The sequence below is a fragment of the Ailuropoda melanoleuca genome, chromosome 12 (genome assembly GCF_002007445.2).
Source record: "Ailuropoda melanoleuca isolate Jingjing chromosome 12, ASM200744v2, whole genome shotgun sequence".
Lineage (NCBI taxonomy): Eukaryota > Metazoa > Chordata > Mammalia > Carnivora > Ursidae > Ailuropoda > Ailuropoda melanoleuca.
This window is the reverse complement of record NC_048229.1, coordinates 4,477,893-4,491,947: the sequence shown is the minus strand read 5'-3', so window position 1 is coordinate 4,491,947 and position 14,055 is coordinate 4,477,893. Positions and strand designations below refer to the sequence as shown.

Genomic DNA, 14,055 nt, shown 5'->3' with positions numbered 1-14,055 from the left:
CACACGGCCACCTCCCGAGGGAGGGACTGTTGTCCTTGCCATTTTGCAGATGAGGAAGCCGACTTAGAAAAGGTCAGCAAATTGCCTAAGATTATGTCGTTAGTAATAGTGCTCTCTAGTTGGTAGGGTGATTGGGAGGGTCCAGTAAGAAGGCTGCATGGGCCAGTAGAAAGAGCCATGCTTCAGAATTAGGTCTGCCCTTCCCTGAGTCTCAGTTTTCTCCTCTGTAAAATGGGGGTAAGATCTACCTAGTAGGGTTTATTGGATCGGTCATTCCTCCATTTATTTATTTAGCCAGCCCTACACTTCATTTAGCACTGGAGGTTGATGGAGAATCATTCCAGCGTGGTCCCGGCTCTCATGGAGCTCATGGTCTATAGGGAAGGTTCTGTAGGATTTAGAGTGAATGCATGTTTGAAGGGTGACTGTGCCCAGTGCTTTGTAGGCCTTTGGGGACTGACAGTTGTAATAATGGGTAGTCACATGCTTCATAAGCTATTAAGTGTTGTACTAGTGTTAGGTAGCAAGGATATTGAAAATCCTGTTGTCTCTTAGTGGGTGTTTGCTGGGGCAGTTGATGAGAAACATATGGGGAGACCCAGGTTCCTTGTGACTTAATGTTAGCTACATTTGTGAAGGGCTGGCTTTGTGTCAGGTATAGAAGTGCTGACAAATCCCCATGAGGAAGGACTATCATTATTTGCATTTTACAGATTAAGAAACTAAGGCACAGAAAAGTTGAGTAACTCACTCAAGGCCGCACAACTCCTGAGTGGCAGAGCTGGGATTCACACCCAGGCGGTCTGGCTCTGGAGCTTGTGGCTTTAATCACTTTGCTCGGTGGGGCTCCTGTGATGGGGCCTGAGTACTGGGGTAGGGTCAGAGGTGCCTTCCAGGCAGCAAAAGGCAAACTCCTTCCAGTCCAGTTCAAGTGGTGTTGCTGGTGCTGTAGGGACCCATCCGAGGAGGGTTCTTCTTGATCCCGTGGTGCCTTATCACAGGATCACGCAGAGTCAGCAGCTTGGAGACCAAGGCAGATTTGACAAGCGTAGAAGTCACTTTTATCCCCTTTGGGCACCCCTCGCCATCCCTGTGCTGCCCACCTTCCCGCTGCTGACGCCAGTGGGCCATTTGGAGGCACGGTGGTTGTGTGTAGGGCTGAACAAAAGTGCCAGGAATTCATGAATTCCGGGAGTCCTTGAATTCTCCTTGGGGTGAGATAACTCCCAGTGTTTTCTCCGCTGGCTCCCAGGGCCGCCGGCAGGATGGAACTGGGTGGCCCCCAGGGTTGTGTGCTGCCGCGGAGCTCTGCTTGATAACACACCCTCTGTGGACTCCTTCCCTGTCTCCTTGCTCCACCTCCCACCTGATGTTTCCTGGGGTCGCCTCCCAGATCGATCACCTGCACTCTCATTCTTGTCTCAGCTCTGCTTCTGGGGGTCCCCAAATGAAGACAGCAAGAATAGCTGGGATTTGCCACCTCACCATCTGGAGCCAGTGGCACGGGAGGCCCAGCTGTCCCTGCCTGTGGTTTCCGAGCCTCAGGACAGGGACTGTGAAGCTTCATGGAGGTCGGACTGGCCAGAATTTGCACGGCCGTGTCCCGGGCTGGCTGCCTTCATTAGCACCTCGGGGGCTCCCCGGTCCAGAACACATGTGTGCGGACAACTGCAGATAACGGCGGCAGAGGAGGGATTTGGCTCCGGATCTTGATTAATGGAGAGTTGCGGAGGCGGGCACCTCTGGGGCGGGAAGGCCGCGGCAACCCTCTCGGCTGTTGACCCGGAAGAGGTCTGGAGGGGAAAGTAGAACAGTTTGGGTCACGATGCCCTCCCGACCTCAGCACTTCTGACATCTCCTGGGTCCCCCACTGGAACTCAGGGGAATGGAGCTCAGATGCTTTTGCCACAGGGCTTGTGGTCAGGGCTGAACCTTTTCAAGCTTGGAGGGATCACTTCCGTGGTCAGGAATCTGTGGTGGGTACGTGGTGTGCAGAGGGATGGACAGTGCCTACAGCAGACCCCCCTGGTCACCTGCCAACTAGCCAGGTGGCTGCTTTGCTAGAATAACATTCCTTCTGGAGATGTTGGACCCAGCTCCAGCAGTGAATCCTGATTGGCCACTGCCGGGGTGTCAATCAGCTTTCTGATCGCCAGTGATTGGTTTAGACCTGGCCATGTGACCGTGGTCTAGCCAATGAGGTAGAAGAGCGTGCTGCTTTGGCCAGCTGTCTCCTTGAGGAGAAAGGAATATGGCGGAGAGGTCCTTCTGCTCCCTCTTCTCTCCCGCTTAGGACGCAGTCGCGTGAGGACTCTATGACTGGTAGCGCAGCAGCGCGGGGAGAGCCTGCCAGCTTGCGGAGGAGGTGGAGCGGAAAGCTGGAGCGCAGCCGGGGCCCCGATGACGTGAGCATGCCTCCGAGGCATCCCTGCCGCCGCCCACTCTTCGGCCTTTTCCTTGAGTCAAGAACACGTGTCCTGATGGCTCGAGCCAGTTGTAGTTGGGCTCCTGTTACTCCAGCCAGATGCCTCCTGACGGGTGAGGTCACCATTTCCGAAAAGTTTTTTTCGGAGGAATTCTGTAATATTTTAGCTCTTGATCCAGGACTTGCTTTTGGATTCTGAGCACTTTTCCAAATTAGAACTTCCTTCACATTTTTGCTCCTGTGATGTGTAAGTGCGCTGATTCCTGACCGGGAAGGGTCCTTGATGTCACTTGGTTCATCCCCCTTCAGGTCCCTGCTTCCTGGAAGACAGTACTGAGATCTGTATCAGTCAGGAGTCCTGTGGTTGCTTGCCATCAAGAGAAACCCAGTTCAAACCCACTAAGTAAATTATTTGTCTGTCTACCTATGAATCAAAAGAATTTATTGGGTCTGCAATGGAAAAATCAAGGCACAGATTTTCTGGTAGGACCGCTTCAGGTGTAGCTGCATCCAGGGGCTCAGACGGCAGCATTGGGAATTCCCTCGGCGGCTGCAGGCTTTCCTGTCCACTGTTGACTATGTCCCTGAGCAGGTTTTCCCCATGAGTGTCAGAGAAGCTGCAGGTGCTCCTGGATTCCTGTGCTCCCTTATCCTCCCAGCTCTGCAGTTCTAGGGGAAAGAACTGCTTTTTCTCAATAGTTTCATCATTTCTCTCTGAGTTTCATCTAAGGGGCCCAGCAAGTGCCCATCCTGGAACCATTCACTCTGCTCGGCTGGCCTGGGTCACGGGTGCTAGGTGGCATCTATTACCCTAAGCCCCGTGGGCTAGGAGTGGGGGAAGGAAGGCTCCCCAAGGAAAGCCAGGAGAGATGAGCAGAAGGAGGACTGGAGCTCGGGCAGGCAAAAACAGCAGATGTCTCCTACACAGACTAAGGTATTTTGGGAGGAGAGGAGACACTGCAGATTTCCTGAAGTTTCTTTTTTAAATTGCTAGTTGTAGAACCTTTTGCTAAAAAAAAAAAAAACAACTTACCTGTGAGGCTAACCTGTAGAGAAGAAGGAAGTGGTGCGTCTCAGGTGGCAGCTTCGGGGAGGAGTGCCCTGGGCTCTTCTCTGTTTGGAGCAATAGGAGCTGTGCTTCTTAAAGGGTGGTCCCTGGCCCCACAGCTTTGCCACCTGGAGGTGCAGATTCTCGGGCCCCCATCCCAGACCTGGGCGACCAGAAATTCTGCAGGTGCAGCCCAGGAATCTGGGTGTTAACAAGCCCTCCAGATGAAGCTGAGCACGCCTGAGTTTGACGGCGAGGCAGTGGAGTGTATCAGGGTGGAAGCCTCTTCTGGTTTAGTTGTTGGTTTGTGGCCCGTGCATATGGTTTCCCTCCCTTCCTTCCTTCCTTCCTTCCTTCCTCCCTCCCTCCCTCCGTCCCTTCCTCTCCTCCTCCTCTTCTTCTTTTCTTTCTTTCTTTTTCTTTCTTTCTTTCTTTCTTTCTTTCTTTCTTTCTTTCTTTCTTTCCTCCTTCTTTTCTTTTCTTTTCTTTCTAACTCTCCTTCCTCTCCTTTCTCTCCTTTCTTTCTTTCTTTCTTTTTCTTTCCTTTCATGTGTCAGTTTTCTGGGGCCACCACAGCAAATTACTACAAACCCGGTGCCTTTAAAACTGGTATTCCTTGGCATGTTGAGACGTTTCTCCCATCTCTGCCTCTGTTGTCACATGGCTCTCTCCCCGTGTGTGTTCACGTGTGTCCTCGCCTCTTCTCTTGAGGCCACAGTCATTGGACTCAGGGCCCACTGTCATCCAGGGTGACCTCATCTTAACGTACTGCGTCTGAAAGACCCTATATCCGCACAAGGTCACGTTCTGAGGTTCCAGGTAAACATGAATTTTGTGTGTGTGTTGGGGGTGGGGGCAGAGACATTGTTCACCTTACTCCATGGATAAACCTCAGGGATTCCAGAGATGTGGACTTTAGGCCCTATCAATTCCTGAGAGTTGAATAAACAGCCTTCCTTTAGGTCCGTGCTGGAAAACTTGGGCACATTTTTCTCAATAAAAACAATATAAATAACCTTGTGCATTTACATTGCCCTTGTCCCAATGGTTTTTGAAATGTATTTTTTAGTGGTGGAACTCTTTTATTCCTACAAGAAATATTGTCCAGGAACATAGGCTATAAAGCACCGCCACTCCGACCAGAACCAGGTTAGCAGTCCTGCCCACCCTTTTCCCGACATGTTTTTAAAGATTCTAGGATTCCAGAGAACAGAGTTTGAAAGCAATTGCTTATATATTATTTCCCTCAAAAAAAGTATAAAGGAAAAACACTTAAAACTTTTGTACTAATCCCTGTTAATACTTAAAAAAAACACATGTGCTTGGTAAAAACAGTTCAAATAGTACATACAGTTACAAAATGAACTCCCCCAACCAACCTATTTGTCATTCCAGAAACATCCTATTCCATATGTGTGTGTTAACTACGTGAAGGAAGGCACGGTGCATACACTCTTTTGCACTTTGATTTTTTTTTAAGATTTTATTTATTTATTAGAGTGAGAGAGAGAGAGAGCACAAGCAGGGGGAGGGGCAGAGGGAGAGGGCGAAGCAGACCCTGCTGAGCAGGGAGCCTGACGCAGGACTCCATCCCAGGACCCTGAGATCATGACCTGAGCTGAGGGCAGATGCTTAACTGACTGAGCCGTCAGGCGCCCCTGTAGTTTGATTAAAAAAAAAAAATTCATATTCTAGAGCGCTTCCCACAGACACACGTGTCGATCTGCCCCTTCATTCATAATGGCTGGGTAATATTCCACTGCCTGCATGTTATGATGTACTTAAAAAACTCCCTGTTGATGGGTAATTATGTTTCCATTTTGTTTTCTATTATAAACAATGCCAGTGTGAACATCTTTGCCTTTCTCATGCATTATCATCTCTACAGTCCCTTGGCTAGATCCTGTCTTAATTCTTTCTGCAGCTTCCCCATTAGGGTATTTCCCACTTGAAGGGGATGGAAATTTGAAAGTGAGGTGGTAGCCTCAGGTTATAAGCACTTGATTTTTAAAATGTCCTCTTCCAAGAATTTCTTCTGCAAAAAAACTTGCTTCTTAAACGTCTAGCCTACTTTGTTTCTAAATGATGCCTGCAGCAGACAACCCCTGGTCATGGAAATTTCCTGATGAGTTCCCAGCCAATAAACATCTCCTGATTAGTTGAGTGATAAATTGGCTTTAGGAGAAAGTTTTAGGCACAAATATAGAATTGACACCTGCTTGCCAAGATAGACAGGAGTGTGCTGTAAATATTGGGACAGGGTTAAATGTGCAAAGTCACATTATGCACCCCCCCCAATAAATATATAAATAGCTTCTATGTTGTTCCTAAGGACCTGAGCTTGATTTCTTTGGGCAATTAATTAATTGAGATGTTCTGTGAAATTGTTTTGTTGTTCTTCTCTATTTTTGGATCTGGCAAAAGTACTGTTATGGACTCCTCTAGTGAGTGAGCAAATCTTTCTGATGAAAGTTACTTTAGTAGAAAAAGTCCTATCCTGGAGATGTTGGGAATTTTTTTTTCTTCTGAGAGTCTCAACTTCCTCATCAATCAAATGGATTGGTTGAATCAGAAAGTCTATAGGACTTTTCCAATTCCAGAGCTCTTTGATAGTCATACTAGCTTGTATGTGGCTGATATCACTGACTTTAGATGTTCTTTGTCTTAGTTGGTTCAGTGTGTTCATCTTGGGAAAGGAGACTTACCCAGGCCAGGAATGGGATTCTTACCTAACCCACATGTCTGGTAAAATTGGTTACTTGGCCCACAGGAGTCATCCAGGATTAAGTTTGGCTATATAGAACAGAAAAAACAAAATGGGATTAAACAAGATAGAAGTTAATTTTCATCTCACCCCATGTATCAGAAACACAGGCTGCTCTACCCTCTGCTTTGCTTTCCTTAGCTTGTGACTTCTGTCCTTATCGTCACTTCATGGTCCAATATGGCTCCCAGAGCTCCAGCTATCACCTCTACCTTCCAGGCAGCAGTGAGGGGAGACAGTGTCAACTCTTTTTGAGCAGTCTTTTCAGAAGTCCCACACTGAGCTGATGACGTTTTTTGCTAAGGACCCTCTTCATGGAGACAAGCTTGTGTCTCTGGGGCAGGAAACCCGCCTTATACAATGATCTCCTTACAGAACTTGGTGCGGTGCTGGCCCAAACCAGCCATTTAGTAAGTGCTTATGATTTGATAACTGAATTTTCTGCTAAGGTTATAGTGGCTAGGAATTTCTTTTCCTGGCATTATTACAGAAGTATGTAGAAGGGTCTTATTGCTCCTTGGAGACCAAAGGATCTTTGTAGTCAGGGGTATGGACATGAATCCCTTGGCATAGTTTCTGGCCCATGGTCAGTCCTTTGTAAAAATTGATTGGATTGGATTCTGTTTAGGGTGAATGATTGTGACCAGGGACAATGCTGGGCCACCAGTGAAGCGGGTGACCTGTCTTGTGTGCCCTCCTCTTGGATCACAGACTTTTGCTATCTCCATTTCATTGCTTTTCCTGGTCACACGATTCTTGTTGTCCCAGTTGAAATATCCCATTCTATGTCTTTGCTTCAGAGGACCAACCCGATTACCAACCCGATTACCTCATCCCTGTGACTGGGAGAAGGTATGCACCCTGCTCTGCGCTGGCTTTTCAAAGTGCTGCCTCCCCTCACCAAGCCAGCAGCTTCAGCTTCAGCTGCAAACCTATTAGAAGTGCACATTCTCGGGCCCCACCTGCTGAATCAGGAGCTCTGGGGCTGGGACCAAGTGATCAGTGATGGAAGAAGCCCTTCAGGTGACTCTAGGGCTTGCTCCGGTGTGAGAACTGGATTGCTTCTAGGTCCAGCTTCCACTCTGGGAGCCTGGCTGTGGGATGTGAGCACAGACGAGCTGTGTGGGACACCCAGTTAGAGTTGGGGGCCGTGGTCAGCAGGCTGGTTTTCAGCCAGTGCTGATTCGTGCTCCCCTACCCTGTATACTCCAGGGCAAGAATTCCCTTGTTCTGTAACATTTGTGATCAGGTGACAGCATTTCTTCCCTTTTGGCTGAGAGTGAGATTATTTTCATCTTTCTCATTAAATTCGTAGATTTACAGGATTTGAGTCTTGACTTCTCTGCTGCTGTGGACATTGGGGCGGGACCCTTGTGATCTAGGCCTGTGGTGCTCAAGCTTTGTCGTGTAACACTGTTTCTTAGGTACTTGTTAAATGCAGACTCTGGGAGTCCAAGCATTCTGATTAGGAAGGGTTAGGCCACGGCCCAATTACTTGCAACAAGTAGAGGTGATTCTGATGGAGGTGGTTTGGCAGCCAACAATCTGAGGAACAGTTATCCAGGTGATGTCCTCGGTTTTTAGATGGGATCATACAGATCCCTGCAGTGTTCAGGAGAGGGTTCCATGGGTTGCCTGATGCCGGGTTATGCCCCAAAGCAGCACTCCAGACGGACTTCTCCGCTCTGTGGGAGGGAGGGTTCCTCTTGCAGTATTAACGTTATGTATTACTGTTATTCCTGCTGCTTTATTATGGGGTGCAGGCAGTTATGGTGGTGGACAGATCCTAATTCTGAGCCCCCAAACTGCACAGAGGCTGCAGCCGTTTGTCCCTGGCAGCAGTGGAGGGTGGCAGCTGGTGGTACCCCGGGAGTGGGTACATAGGGTCTCTCACCTGGGCAAGAAGGAGGTAGCAGGAAGTTCAGCTCAGGGCAGGTGGCACACAGAGACAGCCCTTCTGACTCTCACCCTGTGTTCTGCCCAAGTCCAAGGCCTGCCTGCCAGTGCCACGGGCGATCTCAAATGGCCCATTCACTCTGTTTCCCTGATGCCTCACCCAAACTGCTGTCACCTCCCGCCTGGAAGGCTCGTGTACCTCCTGGGTCCTGTCCCTGCCTCCCTCTTCCACCCAGCCCATTCTCCACCAGTGAGCCAGAGGAGTCCCTTCCTTCTCCTCCTCCTCTGAAATCCACAAAACATAAACATGTTCAGCTGAACAATTCAGTGGCATTTGGTTCATGCACAGTGTTGTACAACCACCAGCTCCATCGAGTTCCAAACATTCTCATCCCCCCAAAAGGAAACCCCACATCTATTCACTGTCTCTCCCTGCTCCCTCGCCCCAGCTGCTGGCAGCCGCTGACCTGTTCTCCGTCTCTGTGGATTCGCCTTTTCTGGATGTCTCATATAAGGAGTCCTACAGAGAAGTGACCCTTTGTTTCTGGCTTCTTTCAGGTGATGTCATGTGTTTTGAGGTTCGTGTTGCAGCTTGTGTCAGCACTTGGTTCCTTCTTTTGGCTGAATGACACTCCGTCGTGGGGATGGAGTACTTTCTGTTTATCCGTCTGCGGGTGCACGTCTAGACCACAGGACATCTGAAAGAGTAGTTGGATCCCGTCTCTCCCCTGCTCCACACTGTAGTCCTACTCCTCCATCGTCCTGGGCCTTTCCCGAGGGGCCCTGCCCAGCCGGGCCCCATCTGACACCCAGCACCCCCTCGTGCCATCCCCCGGCTCCCTCCCTGTCCACACCTGTTCTTTCTGTCCTTTGAAAAGCTGAGATCTCAGCCCTTGGGGCCTTCTGATAGTCTGTTCCCTTTCCCATCACCTGTTCATGGCTGTCTGGGTTTGGCTCTCCTCAAAGCAGACTCAAGACAAAGATTTGGGTGCAGGTGGGTCACAGGCAGTGGGTGGGGGCAGGCAAGGGGGGAGAGGCACGGCAATCACAGGTGATCCACAGGTGTGTGAGTGAGCAGATCCCTGGGGCCCACGGGTCACCTGGGTAGATCACCTGTCCCCACAGTCTGACTAGGCGCGAAGAAGCCGGGGTCTCTATCATCACCTGTTGACCCCCCTCTTGGTGGCACTGACTTGCTGGCACTCCCTGCGTCAGGCAGAGTGTGCTCCGGTGGCCAGAGAGAGCCTCAGGCAGAGAGAGAGGCCGATGTTCCACGTGGATGGTGTCAGTGTCCAGGAGCCACCCACCTGGGCTGCAGGTGGCCTCCAGGGGCACCCAGGAGATGTGGCTTTGCTTTGATGTCCCCACTTCAGACAGGCTTTCTCGGGCCACCCAAATGTTCTCTTTCTGCGGACGATGTTCATCCCCTTTACAGGCATGACCTCAGCTTGGCACATGGACGTAGAGCTGACTTTAGCTCCTGGCTGGCGAACTTCACGGTGGTGGCGCCCACCGTTAGCTGGTGGGGCTTGGCCAGCGTCAGGTGCACTGCAGGTGCACAGGGGAAAGAGTCTGCGGCGCCGGCTGCCCGCTGCTCCCCTCCCTCAGCTCTCCCACGGGCCGTGGCTCTAGGAGCAGGTGCCGATGCCCCGAGGGCACATCTTCGGTGCTCTTCACCTGAGAACAGCATGAAAGGCTGGGGTGCAAAGAGCAGGGAGCAACTGCTCACATTTAGTTTTCAAAAAAAGACTTGATTGTATTTGGATTTTGTTCTTTTTTTCCTAAAGGGGCTGGCTTCTAAGAGTGAAGACGTTGGGGAATTTCTGGGAGGTTATTACATGTTTTCTCTCACGTGGCTGCTTCTGTTTGTCAAAACAATCTCAAATTCAGGCTTTGCGTTCTCTGCTTCATATAATTTGGTTTTCTCTCCCTGTTCCTTCTCCTTCAAGCTTCGGGCTGTACTGCCGAAGTTAATTCTCAGGAGCGTTAGGTGTTGATTTTGTATTTGTTCATTTATTACAGTGCATTCAAATAGCTATTTTTATAAGTCTGGTGGTTCTGTTTTCTGGGCTTGATTTTTGAGGAAGATTTTGTTTGGAAAGCTCTGAAAGCCAGAAGGAAAGGATGAGGAGAGATGCTGAGCTGGTTAAGCGAGGCAGGGAGGTGCGGGGTTGGGCTCACATGGGAGTTCTACCGACCGCGATTGATTGGTTTCCTCTCAAAACTCTGGCTACTCGCATTTGAAAGTGCTGAAAGTAATTAGAAATAAGGGAGCCAGGGAGCTGAGAAGAGAAAGGGGAGGCCAAGCAGATGGCAGACGTGAAGGAGGTGCATGAATTCCTTCATTAAGAAAATATCCGTAGAACCCCACACAGTCCCGGGTCTCCGATTCGGCACTGGGATGGAAGGTGAAACGTACGGACCCTCATCCCCAGGAAACTTACATTCTCCATAGGGAGACGGAGTTTCAGCCCAGCATGGTATAATGGTAACACATGCCCAGAGAGAGCATGGGAGGGCAGAGTCGAGATGCCTAGCATGGGAAGGTCAGGGAAGGCTTTCTGGATGAGGCGACCAATGGACAGTTCAGTTTAATCCATTCGGGGTTGGGGGGAGAAGGGGGAGGGAGAGAGAGCGAGAGAGAGAGGAGAGAGGAAGCTGAGGTGAAGTCTCAAGTTAGAAACTGGAAGGGAGGAGGAGTGTGAGATTTCTCAGGGTTAACCATGTAACCAGTCCGGGGAGTTCTGTGATCTCTGATTTGCTCTGGCATGTGTCTCTAAGGATAGAGCTAAGGCCCTCTGGCCTTGGGGTTAGAGTGTAGTCATAGTCAGGATTCTTTTGCTTGTAGGAAACAGAAACTCAAGTCAAACTGCTTAAAGAAAAAAAAAATCTTTCCTTTTGGCTATAAGTAAAGAAAAAGTTCAGAGTTTGGCTTCAGGCATGGTTGGATCCAGGAGCTCAGGGCATTCCATTGGAGCTTAGGTTTTTTGTTTTAGTCTCTTGGCTCTGCTTTTCTCTTTGTTCTTCTCACCGTGGCAGGCCGGTGGAGCTTACATCCTTGCCTTTCCACAGGCCCAACAGAGCAGCATACCTCTTCCTCAGTCCTGCCAAAGCCCCAGAATTGAGAGTGAGTTTGGAGAGATACGGAAGGTAGAGGTGAGGCCTAGCCACCCTTCTGCCATTTCTCCAGGCAAGCACCGTTGCAGAGGTGTCTGGCTTTCCGGGGGCTGAGTCAGCAGATGTCCCAGTGCCTGCTCATGGTTTTGAGGGGGTGGAGAGGCAGGCCATGGAGTACCAGCTCTGATGGGGTGGACTGAAGCAGGCATGGTGCTTCAGAGGCAGCATATAGATCGCGACTTTTTTTGGATGGTCCCGGCTTTCGTAAGGTGCTGGCTTCCAGATGGTGGCAGTGGTAGCGTGATTCTGGAGTGAGCAGCTGTGGTGGCAGCTTCCCAGTCCAGCTGGTGGCTTCCTGATCGTACAGAAGACAACCGCTCCTTGTGCCCTGGGTCTGCCATGTGCCTGGGAGGTTCCTTTCTGAAATATTAACCTATAGGGCTTGTTTCTTCAACCTCCCCAGTGATCCATAAGGCCTTTGCTTCCCCTGTAAGAGTCCCTGTCTGCATCAGCTAGCTGGAGTGGATTCTGTTCTCTGCAAGAAAACCCTGACCAACATGTCTAGTGTCTCTGGACTGGGGCTGAGGGAGTGAACTCCAAGCTGGTTTTGGGATAAGTCGCTGGCTTTTCCACGGTGTTGGTGGTATAACAAGCTTCAGAGAAGTGCTGCTCTGATTAGTGGCATGTTTCCCAGCTGCCTGCTTCCTTTGACAGAACCTGATATTAGAGCTGATGTCTTTCTTTTTTTTTTTTTTTTTTTTTTTTTTTTTAATAATTTCTTTATTAGACAGAGAGAGTGTGAACACACAAGCAGGGGGACCAGCAGGCAGAGGGAGAGGGAGAAGCAGGCTACCAGCAGAGGAGCCTGATGTGGGGCTTGATCCCATAACGCCGGGATCACGCCCTGAGCCGAAGGGAGACGCTTAACTGCTGAGGTACCCAGGTGCCCCGGGAGAGGGTGCATTTCTGTCCTGAGCCACCCTGTTTTGGAAATTTGCTGTGGCTGCCCTAGGTGACTGATGCAGTCTCCAGGCCCTTCTGGCACCAGCCTTGATGAACCGAGTTTGATGACTGAGGTGTGTATGGTTTTTTAAAGCTGGCTGCCGTGAGCGTATCTGTGGCCTCTCAGTCTCCTTCCTGAAGATGAGACTGAACTGGGAGGCAGACGCGCGAGGAACATCGAAGTCAACAGGCTCCAGTGTGGAGTTCTGTTCTAACACGTAGCAGGTCCTCATGATATTTGTGGTCTGTAAACATGGTAGCAATGCATGTTTGTGGAGATGCTGTTACGTGCCAAGTCCAGTGCTGGGCCACTGTGGCAGACGTCCCTCTGTTGGTCCTCACAACACCCCCGTCAAGTCGGTGTTATCACTGTCCCTACCCGACTCTCGAGGAGACGGAGGCCCAGAGAGATTGAGTAATTTGCCCCCAATCACAAGCCAGTAAGTGGCAGACCTTGGCCTGGTTAGGTCAGCTGGGGAACCTCGCTGGGTTCTGGTGGAGACATAAACTCTCAGGTCACGCTGGAGCTGGGCTCTTCCGTCTTCCTTCCCCTCTCGACCTCAGTTTGAGGAAGAACTTCAAGCAGGTGAGGGTGTTTGTCTGGGACATCGGCCCAGGACAGCGGAGGCCTCAGGGATCTCCAGCAGGCTTCTCTGTCCTCCAGCATTTCCTGGTAGTTGCCATCCCAGAGGCACTTGTCCCCTGCTCCCTCTCCCAGAGGCCTTTCCAATGCTTGACCCTGTCAACCTGCTTTTTAAAAAAAAATTGTGGTAAAATATATACAACACAGGATTTACCGTTAGTGATGCCACATTCACAGTGTTGTGTGACCATCACCGCTGTCTACTCCTGGATTTCTCATCACCCCGAAAGCCACAAAGTACTCACTCCTCATTTCCGCTCCCCGCCCTGCCTCTTGGCAACTGCTCACCTGCTTGCTGTCTTTGGGATCTGCCTCTTCTGGACTTTTCCTGCAGTNGATTTACCGTTAGTGATGCCACATTCACAGTGTTGTGTGACCATCACCGCTGTCTACTCCTGGATTTCTCATTACCCCGAAAGCCACAAAGTACTCACTCCTCATTTCCGCCCCCCGCCCTGCCTCTTGGCAACTGCTCACCTGCTTGCTGTCTTTGGGATCTGCCTCTTCTGGACTTTTTCTGCAGCGGGAACTGTACTGTGTCCGTCCCTGCTCTCACTGAGCATCACGTGTTCAAGGTTCATCTGTGGTGTATCGGTGCTTCTTTCCTTTTTGTGGCCGGATCCTGTCTCCTTGTACTGATGGGCCCCATTCTTGATGTGTCATGTGTTGATTTCCACCTTGTGGCTACAGGGAGTAAGGCTGCTGTGAGCACTCACAAGTCTTGGAACACTCGTTCCAGTTCTGGTGCGGAGTCGCTGGGTCCTGTGGGAGCCGTGGGCTCAGCTTTCGAGGAGCCTCTGCCTGCCTCCGGGATCAGGACAGCCGTGGGCTGAGAGGTGGTGGTGCTGGTCTTCAAAGCTCTCGTCTGCCCACCGGCTGCTCTTGCCCAGCAGACTCCCCTGTGGCCCCCTGTGCGGGTGGGCCGACTCACTTTCCCAGGCTGCATCTGTCCGCAGCACCGTGTGTCCTCACTGCCAGCCTCATGCCACTGAAGACCTTCCTCCCCCACCCCCACAGAGATCGGTTCATTCAGGTGTGCTGGACCCGCAGGAAGAACCCAGGCCCAGCCGCAGGCCCTGCGGGATGGCTTTAAAATGGAGATCCACAGGGGCGCCTGGGAACTCAGTCGGTGAAGCGTCTGCCTTCTGCTCAGGTCATGA

At 50.7% G+C, this 14,055-nt stretch overlaps 1 protein-coding gene across 1 annotated transcript in view; it reads left to right on the top strand.

The window, feature by feature from the left end:
* The first annotated feature begins 2,254 nt into the window (after positions 1-2,254).
* The window catches only part of LOC105234635 (transmembrane protein 132B), a 316,926-nt gene continuing 305,125 nt past the window's right edge, over positions 2,255-14,055 (top strand). Inside the window, 1 exon segment of the mRNA XM_034637932.1 lies at positions 2,255-2,538. Within this exon segment, the coding sequence (XP_034493823.1) occupies positions 2,316-2,538 (223 nt within the window). The 5' untranslated portion in view covers positions 2,255-2,315.